The 11,512-nt window shown below is 54.4% G+C and overlaps 1 protein-coding gene across 1 annotated transcript in view; it reads right to left on the minus strand.

Moving 5' to 3' along the window:
• Positions 1 to 5,300, minus strand: part of LOC113982492 (protein CEPU-1) — a 353,018-nt gene extending 347,718 nt beyond the window's left edge. Inside the window, exon 1 of the mRNA XM_027710757.2 lies at positions 5,124 to 5,300. Coding sequence (XP_027566558.1) covers positions 5,124 to 5,199 — 76 coding nt within the window. The 5' untranslated portion in view covers positions 5,200 to 5,300. The remainder of the gene's footprint in view (positions 1 to 5,123) is intronic.
• Between the last annotated feature and the right edge of the window lie 6,212 nt (positions 5,301 to 11,512).

The raw sequence follows: 11,512 nt of genomic DNA on the forward strand, positions 1-11,512 counted from the left end.
ATCAACCTTTTCCCCATAGGGAAAAACTAAAATGGGGGGGAAAAAGGAGGGGGAAATCACAATATGGGTATTTTTAAGTGAAAACTGCAAGAAAAATACACAAAGCAGACAGTTCCAATCTTGTGGAACTTCCAATATTGTGCTTGTCTCCGTCAGAGGAAGGCAGAAAAGCCACGAGCCAGGGTTATTTATCATGCTGGTCAAAATGCCTCCATGGAAAAGAAAAAGTAGCTTTTGCTAAGCACAAGGATGTCCCAAAACCGGGTGCAGCCTCCAGAGCATCCAGCAGCAAAGTCTTGTACAGAGGGATGGTCCCTGTGTTGCTTCAGAAGTTTGGTTTTACCAGAGGAGGTTTTTTCCAAGCTCACAGCTCCCACCTGCTTATCCAAATGGTATTTACTTCCTCTTGACCAGTCAGGGAGGCCCATCCCAAATGTGGGAATGGCAGAGCAGTCCCACACCACCTTGGACTTCCACTATAGAATCCCAAAATCCAGCACTTTGCTCATTTTGGACCCTGTTTGAAGCCAAGAGCTCAACTCCAAGTCTAACTTGCAGCTCCAAACCTTTGCCATGAACATATGAGATGATGCTTTTTTGCCTCCTCGTGTTCCCACTTTAAATAACCACAGGCACCTTGTTCACACTTAGATTTTGTGAACAGCAAACAACAACCTCCTGAGATGTGTCAGCATTTATGGGACCTCACATATGTCCAGTCCACAACTGGAGCTCCTAAATCTGTTGTAGCTGCAACACAAACCAACTCCAGCCCACGTCCCCCACAACTCTGAGGTTACTCACTACACACAACAACTTTTTGGATAGAGCCACTACAACAACTTTACTCCTTGCCATATCCTGCCAATCCTCTGCTGTGTAACCAGTTCAGTGCAAGGATGCTCCCACAAAAATTCCCGTGGAAAACCCCACCTGCAACTCCACCGCCCAGCCCAAAATCCCAAACATTTTGGGGGCCATCCCAGGGCTTTGCACAACACAACCTGTTTTCCAGTGGCAAAGGTCTCCTCAGGTTCCTGTTTGCTTCACTGAGGCTTAAAAATTAGCCAATTAATCCCACGTGGTGGCCTGATTTCCAGAGGTGCTGGTACCTGCTTACGGCTCCGCCTGGAATTAACGGGAATGACGGATGTTCAGCCACACTCCAAATCCGGCCATCCAGCAACTGGAGTTCATTCCCCTCCTTTTATGTACTGCATATAACTGGGTTATCTAATTGTGGAGGTATTGATTATTACTGTTATTACCTATTAAATAGCTATTTTCTGCTGTTGGGGTGAATATCACATTTTATTGACCCGCACGGTAACTATTAACCACATCTAATATTTTTCCCGAGGAACAATAAATCCAGGGATTCACAAAAAGATGTCGATACACCTAATTTTTCTTATACACATTCATTAGTGCAATTACCCTTCTGCAGGAACTGCCAGAAGGTTTCCCCTCCCGCCTCCACCCAGGGAAAGTCCTTCTGGGACGCGTAGCCCCAGCCCAGCTGGTGATCCCAAATCCTGCCCTTCCCGAGGGGAAATACCCAGCCTCTCCTCCCTGTGGATGTGTCTCCGGGCCAGATCCAGCCTTTCCATCACACACCAGCACAGCCTGTGTCTCAGTTTGGGAATTATCTGCATCCCAGCCACATCGCCTGAGCTAATAATTCTTTGGGATGAGGAACGCTCCGTGCAGGATGTTGATGTATGCTATTATTTGACATACCTATTTCAGCTTCCATGCTTATTAGAATAAGGTCTTTATGCTAATTTGTAAATCAAATTCCCATAATTCTTGGCTTACTGATGCTAAAGGCCCAGCTAAATCTTCTATGACCTTTTAGCCTGGTTAATCCTTTTCTGTGCGGCTGAGGAAAGAGTTCCCTCGGCTCTCCCACTCCTGACTGCTGGGGTGGGGGGGGTTTGCCTCTTCCTCGAGGATTCCATGTGGGGTGTGGGTCAGGGAGACCAGGCACATGCAAGACCACCCCTCTCCTTTCAAACAGGGAAAGAGGGAAGAGAAAATGCTGCTGCTGGGTCCCCGTTTAGGGATATCCAGGATTTTCCTTGCTGCTATTTAAAACTCCCCCAGAGGACACAGAGCACACACAATGAGAGCTGTGTTGCCAAACAGCCACTCACTTCCCAACGCCCGGGGCCATCCCAGCCCTTGCAGCCTCCACCCTTCCCAACTTGTGGCTGGACCTCTGTCTTTTCCATGAGTTGATGCAATGGACACCTCCAGCTCATTCCCAAGGGGATGGAGAATCCAAGCCAAGCTCCCTGGCCTTGCTCTCCAGCATCAACACCCAACAGCTCTCCAACCACTCTGGACATTCCAGGGCTCAGAGGGTTCCTTCCTGACGGACACAACACTCAACAGCTCCCATTTCAGGGCCACAACTCCACAAATCCGACAGCGAATCTGCAGGACTTGGAGGACCTACAGATGTTTGCACAAGTGCAGGTGGTCAAACACTTCTGAATTACCCACTTCACGCTCTGCTTTCCTTTCGAGAACACTCACAAACCACTTTTCTTATTGTTTGTTTGGCTGTAAATAGGGAAATGACCTGGAGGATGGATGGGCTGCTGCAGAGGGCAGCACATGTCTCTGGAGCTGTTTGGAGGAGGTTTGTGCAAAGCACAGGTTTTTCCTGCAGGACAATAATTTTCACATTTTCCAACACAAACCAGCTCCACTTCTGGACACATGAAAGGAGAAAACTTAAATATTCCAAAAAATACTGTGAATATCAGAAGAACTAATGAAGCAGCAGAACATTACTGCTGATTTTCTTATATTACCTTTGAGGTGAATGACCCCAAATTTCTCAAAACTCCCTTAAAAGGTTTGTGCCAAGATTCAAAATTATTTTTGCTAGGTGTTTTTTTTAGTTTTTAATGACTCTTAAATACAATTATGCAAGAAGGGACTTCTTCCCTCCAGTATCTCCCAGCTCAAAAAAGGCCCAAGGTTTTTGCTGCCAAAGGCTGCCCTGTGCAATATTTCACCCAGCACCCCATGGTTCTGCCCTAGGTCCCCCCCCAGACCATGGAACAAGGTGGATCCCTGTTTTTCCTCATCCCAGCAGTGACTCAGGGACTTCTGCAAGGCAGAGAATTGGGGGATTTTAGGCTTGGGGAGGCAGCACATTCCTCCCCCCGGCTCTGCTGCCCAGGAGAATTAAAAAAATATTAAAGAAAGAAATAAAAAAACAACTGCTTTCTGATCCACAAGCTTTCAAGGGAGCAGGGAGAGGAAGCAGGAGAGATGACCAGAGGCAGGGAATAAGACTGCAAGGAAGCCAAGGCAGAAGCCCCAAAGCAAGCATTAAAAAATAATAAAATAATGAAATAATAAAATAATGAAATAATAAAATAATGAAATAATAAAATAATGAAATAATGAAAGCAACGAAGCACAAATTCTGGGCAGGGGGAGTGAGGAGGGAAAGGGGTAGCTTCATCCCCCTCCTGGGGAGCCCCAACCCCGCAGAGGTGGGCAGCCAAGGGGGCCGGGGATCCCAGCCCCAGGGAAGCCCCCGGGATGCAGGGATGCCGGCAGGCCAAGCAGGAAGCAGCAACCCTGGGAGAAGGAGAGGAGGGAGAGCGGGAGGAAGGCGAAGAGGAGCGGGGCCGCGGGGTGTGCTGTGCATGCTAAGCAGCCCGCGCCGGTGGATCCCGCACGGGCGGCTCTCCGGAGCGGGCCCAGCGTGCCCAGGAGAGAGAAGTTTGTGGTGGGAGATGTCCGGTCGCTGTCCCTGCTCACACCTCAGCCCCCCGCCCCGCACAGCACACCCGAACGCTGCTGCAGAGACCTCGGCTGGTGGGATCAGGCAGGGCTGAGCCGGGCACGGCGGTGCCCAAACCCTATTCCCAGCCCTCGGAGCAGCGCAAAGGCAGCTGGATCCGGCCCTGGAGAGGGATCGACCCCCCCGGGGTTCATCCGTCCTCAGAGGAACCTACATCCTCCCCCGCCAGGAGTGTCTGCATCCCCCTCGGGCGTGCAGTATTCCCTCGCGGAATACCTGCATCCTCCCGGGGGTGTATCCATGCTCCAAGGAGTGCCTGCATCCCCCCCCCGGGGGTGCATCCATCTCCCTGTGGAATACTTGCATCCCCTCCGAGGGTGCATCCATCCCTCCGAGGAATACTCGCATCGCCCCGGGGGTGCATCCATGCTCCGAGAAGTGCCTGCATTCCACCCGGGGGTGCATCCATCCCCCCGAGGAGCGCTTGCATCCCGCACCGGAGCCCCGGGAACCAGCCGCCCGCCTCGCACGGTGCAGCATCCCCCCGGTGCATCCCCCCGGTGCATCCCCCCGGCGCATCCCCCCGGTGCATCCCCCCGGCGCATCCCCCCGGCGCATCCCGAGCTCCGGCGGCGGCCCGGGGCAGGATGCGGCTCCATCCTCTCCTCCCACGGAGGAAACCCCGCTCCCACAGCCCCTCCAGATGGCTGCGAGGAGCCTAACGCGAGCTGACAGGCTCGGCGCTCCCGGCCAGATGGGGCTGGCTCCTGCCGCCGCTTCCCCCCGCGCCTTTTCCCATTGCTTTTTGCTCTTTTTTTTCCCCTCGCACAGCCCCCCCTCCCCTCCAAGCACCATCCCCCGGGTGGGGGGACAGCCATGCTCATCCGGGACAGGCAGGGTAAGGACTTCCCAACTCCCAGCCCGGCAGGAGCGGGGCTGCACCGAGTTTTTCGGACGACCTTGCTGGAAAAGCAAAGGCGGGGGGACGCACGGAGGAACCCCGAACCCCCCCGACCCTCAGCCTGTTGGATGCATTGATCCTGCAGGAATTATGTTGGGATGGCAGAGTCATTCTGCACCCCCAAAAATAATCAGGACGCCATGGAAGAAGTGTCCACCCCGCCAACCCCCCCCTCGAGCTCGGTGCACCGGGAATTCCTCCGCCGTACCCGCATCCGCACCCCCTGCAACTTCACAGCGGGCTGGAGACCCTCTCCCAGCTCTCTTCCCGCCCTGGGGTATCCTCGTCCCCGCTCTGGGGGGGATTTTCCCCTCCTCGGCCCCCCAGAGGGTGCTGCCGTGGGACCGCGCATCCTCCGCCCGCCCGGGCTGCATCCCCCGCGGCATTCCCTACCTTGGGAGAGGAGGAGCGCGGCCATCCCGGCGAAGATCACCCAAGAGACGGGGTGGTGCATTTTGGCCTGGGCCATGTCTTCTTCCTCCTCCTTCCCCACTCACTGCCGGGCGGGGAGAGGTTTAAAATCCAGCGTTTCCCGGAGCAAAGCGCAGGAAGGTGGGGGGGGGGGGGGGGGGGGAAGGGGGGAGAAGGAAAAAGGAAGGGGGGGAAAAAAAAAAAAAACAAAACACGGAAAAAGCACCGAAGGGTGGGGGAGGGAAAAAAAAACCCAAAAAGAAAAAAAAAAGGGGGGGGGAAGGGGGTCGGAAGGGGTTGCAGGTGCGAGGACAGGCGCTGCGTGCCCGCCGCTCCGGCCCGCACACGCCGCCCGGCTGCAACACGCCGCCGGCCGCGCACGCAGCCGCCCCCGCGCCGCACTCATTGGCTGCGGGGCCCCCCCGCGCCGGCTCCCGCAACCCCCCGGGCACCCGCACCCCGCAAACTCCCTGCCGGCATCTGCACACCCCGCCTCCCGCAACCCCCCGGCTCCCGCCCACCCCCCCGGGGCACCCGCAACCCCCCCGCCTCCAGCAACCCACCCGGGCACTTGCACCCCGCAAACTCCCTGCTGGCATCTGCACACCCCGCCTCCCGCAACCCCACCGGGGCACCCACAACTCCCCGACTCCAGCAACCCCCCCGGGCACCCGCACCCCGCAAACTCCCTGCCCGCCTCTGCACCCCCCACTTCCCGCAACCCCCCGGGCACTCGCAACCCCCCAGCACCCGCAACCCCCCCGGGCATCTACAAACTTCCTGCCGGCATCTGCACACCCCGCCTCCAGCAACCCCCTGGCTCCCGCAACCCCCCTCGGGCACCCACAGCCCCCCCCAGGACACCCGCGCCCCGCAAACTCCCTGCTGGCACCTGCACACCCGGCCCCCTCTACCCCCCCGGGCACTCACAACCCCCCCAGAACACCCGCACCCTGCAAACTCCCTCCCAGCATCTGCACACCCCGCCTCCCGCAGTCCTCGGCACCCACAATGCCCCCCGGCACCCACAATGCCCCCCGGGCACCCGCAAACCGCCCCCCGTCATCTGCACCCCCGGGGCACCCCAACCCCGCCACCGCCGGCATCTGCAGCCCCCAAACTCCCTCCTGGCATTTGCACCCCTCCCTACCCCACCGGCACCTGCACCCCACCGGCACCTGCACCCCACCAAACTCCCCATCCCGCAGCCTTCCCAGCCCCCCAAACTTCTATCCAGCGCCTGCACCCCTCTACTGCCCCAACCCTGGCACCCCACTAAACTCCCTGGCATCCCTATCCCCCCAAACTCCCCATCCCCTGGCACCAGCACCCCCACACACACACAGGTGGATCCCCCTAAACTGCCCCAGCACCCACATCCCTCCTGCAGCATCCTGACCCCCTGCAGCACCCACATCCCTCCTGCAGCATCCTGACCCCCCTGCAGCACCCACATCCCTCCTGCAGCATCCTGACCCCCCTGCAGCACCCATTCAACGCCCCACATGAGCTTTCCCCAGCTGGGAAAGGGGGGTGAGCCCCTCCTGCAGTAACTGCAGCCTCAGCTTCCCCCCCTGCATCAGGATGGGAGGGAAAAGCACCCACACCCCCCTTGTCCCACCTGCCAGCCCCACAAGGAAGAAGTCCACCTGCTTTTGTGGGGCTGGTGCCTCCAGGCAGAGCCCCAACAAGGCTTTTCCCTTTATACACCTTATCCCATGAGGAAATTGCTCAGAAAGCAAATTTAATTGGGAATAACTCTTCAGTTTGTGGCAGAAATCTACTTTTAGTCCAAATCAGGGGGTTTTTTTCCATGCTGTAACCACGCTCACCAAGCCCACCTCCTGCTCTGAGCAGCATCTGGGCCGCTTGGACCCAGTTTAGGATTGAATACACTCCTGTTACCTCAACTCTTTGCGCATGCCAACTTCTCGTCCCTATTTCACAACAACAGAAACAAAATAGACTTTTCTCCAGCTCAGGATTCCCCAAACCATCACATCTGTCCACACCACAACTCAACAGCAAGAGCATGACACCCACGTGCCTACACAGAAAAGGTCCTCGAGACCAAAACCCTAAATTATTTCCACCCTTTGTCCAATATAAAGAATATTTGAGGCTCTGAATACCAAGACTCTTCTTTGACACAACCTAAATAAAAAATATCACATTAAATATTATTTTCATGAGTGATAAGGATGTCTCATTTCATTGCTCGAGGTGACTCACAGCCCCTTCAAGCAACATCATAGCCAGAAAAATGACAAAGAGGGAGAAAAAGAATTAAAAGATATCTTGGCTTTTTGTATTTATGCCTCCTCAGAGGCTTCCAAAAATCTGAGCTGTTCACTTTGCAATTCAGAAGAAGACTTGGCTGCAAGCTCTTGAAAATCCAGCTGTGTTTCTCTCTCTGTCTCTGCTGCCCAGAGAGACTCTCTGAGTCAAATCCGGGCCAGTCGTTCTGCTGCAGGGAGGTGACAAACCACAGGGGCAGGTCCCTCCTGCTCAAGCCCCATCCACGGCTCTGACAATAACAATCTTCTCATCACAAATGGGCAGCCAGGAGGGATTGGCAGCCCTGGCTGGATGGTCCCAACAGCCCTGTTTGATGCCTGCACGTCCCTGCCACCATCCAGCCAGAGGGTCCCATGGTCCCCAAACGTGAAGATGCATTTCACCGTCCCTGGGTGCTCCCCAGCACCTCCTCTGCTGTTATCCATGACTTTCCACGGGGGGATTTTGCCCAAACAGCAGCTGGTGTAAAGCTGTGCCCTGACACTGAGAGCTTTCACCCCTCCTTCCTTTTCCCCTCCCAAGGCTTGGTTCAACCCACAGACCTCGAGGAGGTCCCAAGGATCCAGAGCTCTCCACCACCACTTCCTGGTACCAGCAGGAGCAGCCTGCACCCTGCCAGAGCCTCCAGCACCTCCCAGCTCGTTAGGATGGGAAGAGCCAAGGACCACAGTAGCACTAATGACTGCACGTGCAGTTCAGCAGGAGATTTCTCTGGAAGCAAACACAGATAAGGGGTATTTAATGCTGGTCCTGTCCACCTCATGATGTCAAGGCTTGGAGTGTCCCTCCAGCACAAACCCACTGCCCCAGCTACCTCCAGCTGATGCAGAAACCATTGGTAAGGGGTGAGGATTCCTAACTCCATCCCATCTCATCCTCCCCTTTGCATTCCCGTTATTCAGCCCCGGTGAGGCCACCCCTGGAGTGCTGTGTCCAGCTCTGGGCCCTCAGCTCAGGAAGGACATGGAGGGGCTGGAGCAGGTCCAGAGAAGAGCAACGAGGCTGGGGAAGGGACTGGAGCACAAGTGCTGTGAGGAGAGGCTGAGGGAGCTGGGGGGGCTCAGCCTGGAGAAGAGGAGGCTCAGGGGAGACCTCCTCACTCTCTGCAACTCCCTGACAGGAGGGGGGAGCCAGGGGGGGGTCGGGCTCTTCTCCCAGGAACCAGCAGTAGGACAAGAGGGCTGGGTCTTCAGCTGTGCCAGGGGAGGTTTAGGTTGGACATTAGGAAGAAATTCTTTCCAGAGAGGGTGCTCAGCCATTGGAATGGGCTGCCCAGGGAGGGGGTGGATTCTCCGTCCCTGGAGGTGTTTAAGGTGAGACTGGATGTGGCATCAGTGCCATGGGCTGGGAACCACGGCGGGGTTGGATCAAGGGTTGGACTTGATGATCTCGGAAGTCTTTTCCAACCCACTTGATTCCCTGATTCTATGATTGATTCTGTGAATCTATTCCATCAGCACAAATCCCCTACAATCAGAAGCCACACAGCAATTTTTACCACCTCTGACAACGCTCCTGCCTTTGACCCCCTTTGCCGAGCCAGCCTTGTACTCAGAGCTGCTGGAAGCAGTCGATTAGGTCAGTTTGGTTTATTACCTACCCATTAGGCTTTAGAAAACACAACTTCCCTGCCTATTTGCCTAAGCAGGGAGAGCAGCTTCTGAGCCGGCGCTACGCAGTCGCTGCTCTTCCTACAGATTTGCTCAATGCATTATTAATCCACCCAGTCCTGAGCACAGATATTTACCTGCTGCACCAGAACAGCTCTTAAGGAGCCTTCGGCTTGTGGCTTTGTGGAACATCAACTTTTCATGTTGAACAGCAGGTGATGTTCAACAGAATGCCCTGCAATAAATGCCTAATATATCCATTACACGCGTCCGTATCTGTGTGCTGGGCTGATAGCAACATGCAGATAGCAGGGCTGCACTCCTGAGATAGGGATGGGGGGAACAAGTTATTCATTGGAAATCATATATATATATATATTTATATCTGGTGTGAACCAGGATACCATCCCTCCATGCATATCGAGCTGCAGAAGGCCCCTTTCGACAGAAATTCCTGCAAAATCGATATGAAATTTCATTTTTTTCTGCCCCTAAATCTGCATAAAAGCCCCAAACACAGCATCTTTGCTAAAAGTCTGCAGGGGAAAAAAAAAAAAGTGACGTGCTGCTTTGCAAGGAAACCTCTAACTGGTTTTAAAAGGAGCACTGTGACCTTGCTGAACAGCACTGCATAATTTTTAATAGACATTTTTTGCTGGAACTGACATACTCCCAGGCGTGGTTTTATTCTGCTAACATTTTTTTTCCAGAGGGAAATGCCATGTTTCATTGGATTTTTTTCATCAGCCCTCCATATACATCCCTATAATTACTATATGCATTACAATAGCATTGGCATGCCTTTGATAAGATCCTGCTTCCATTATGTTCCACTCTGTGTGTACACCCGGCAAAAACAGTCCCTCCCATGAGCTCTTCAAGTCAAAATACGAGAAAGCAGAGGAAGGTGTTGAGACAGGAGCAAATTACCTCTCATCTTAGGGCTGGAAAAATAAGGCTTGAGAAGGCTAAGTCACCACATGAGGCCAAGAAGGGAATTTGCAGTTCAGGAACTGGAATCTCCCAAAATTCAAGCGTTGCAGGGCTCACCTGCTTCCCCCTCTGACATCACTTCTGCTCCCCATTCACGGGTGCAAGGGGAGAGCTGAGGGAAAACTTCCACCACCATATTAAAATATCAAAGACAATTATGTGCAAAATCCCCTTTTTCTTGACAAGGTTGGGTTGAAAGCTCCACACATCCCCCCCCCAGCTCACTGTTTTTCCATACAAAAGCATTCCAGCCCCGCTGTGCCCTGGAGTGCACGGGACACACGGAGCCAGGCAGACTTGTGCCCACAGATGCCCAGCTCTGCTCCTTTAATTCCACCTCCTACAGGCAAGAAAGATAAGCCCAAACTGAGCAGCTGCACGAAGGGAGGGAGCCCATAAGTTATTCATAAGTTCAGGCTCAAGCCCTTCTCTCGCTTTCACTCCGTGACACCTTCAAAACATATTATTCATCTATTTTTTTCTTTTTCCTCCTCTGGGAAGAGAGATGGTAATTGCAGTAAATCTGTCACTGCCAAGTCATCCCCGCAGCCTCCGAGGCCGCACGGCTCCAGGGGCAGGATCCCAGGCAGCAGATTTGGGATGCCTGGGATCCGTTAAGGACATCCTCGTGGGGACCACGCCGGTGGGGAGCAGAGCACTGGGGGGAAACCCCCACCCAGCCCATCCTCAGGACGTTCATCATCCCCAGTGCTGCCACTCCCGTCACCTCCACCGTCCCAGCGTTTGGGATAAAAGGCCCACAAGCCCCACTAAGCACCTGCAAACAGCTCCACGTGGCAAGTTGTGCATAAGACTTTCCCACAGCAGAGCTCAGACTGGGACACTGATTCCCTCGGGATGCTGCACCCTATTTTCATCCCATTCTGGTGGCATTTAGACCAGTTTTGGGCTCCATTTCTGGCTCACAATCAAAAAAAAAAAAAAATCCCCTCTGCCCAGCATCCCTGCCTGCAGAGAGCCTTTGGAAACAAGAGCCACAGCTCAGAGGTTTTGTTTGCCCTCTCAAGGCTGTTCCAGACAGAATAATGCTCCTGCCAAGTGAAGCAGCTCTCCTTGAGCTCGAGAGGTTAGTTTTTCTGAATGCAGCGACACGGATCCTCATCTTGGCCCCACAGCACAGAGGATTTGTTGTATTCTGGTGCAAAAATAACCCTGAAAGCATCATCTCTGGGCACCCCAGGGAGGGCAGGGCTCCGGCATCGGCGCGAGGCGCCTGGGAGGAGAGAGAGAGACGGGGCATGGATTTTATTTGTCCTCGATTCCCAGGGAGGTCATTTACTGCAGTGCCCCTGGCACTTCCCCAGCCCTTTCGAGCACATTTGATTCTTGTGAGTTTTCTTAATCTCATCTCCTTCATTGGTTATTGCTCTTGCAGTGCTGAACTCAGCAAGATCGCTCGTGTTTAGAGAAAGATTAGCGCTGAGTACATTAAACACGGTAATGCCACGG

Source organism: Pipra filicauda, unplaced genomic scaffold (genome assembly GCF_003945595.2).
Source record: "Pipra filicauda isolate LSUMZ 115617 unplaced genomic scaffold, ASM394559v2 scaffold339_size799093_pilon, whole genome shotgun sequence".
Classification (NCBI taxonomy): domain Eukaryota; kingdom Metazoa; phylum Chordata; class Aves; order Passeriformes; family Pipridae; genus Pipra; species Pipra filicauda.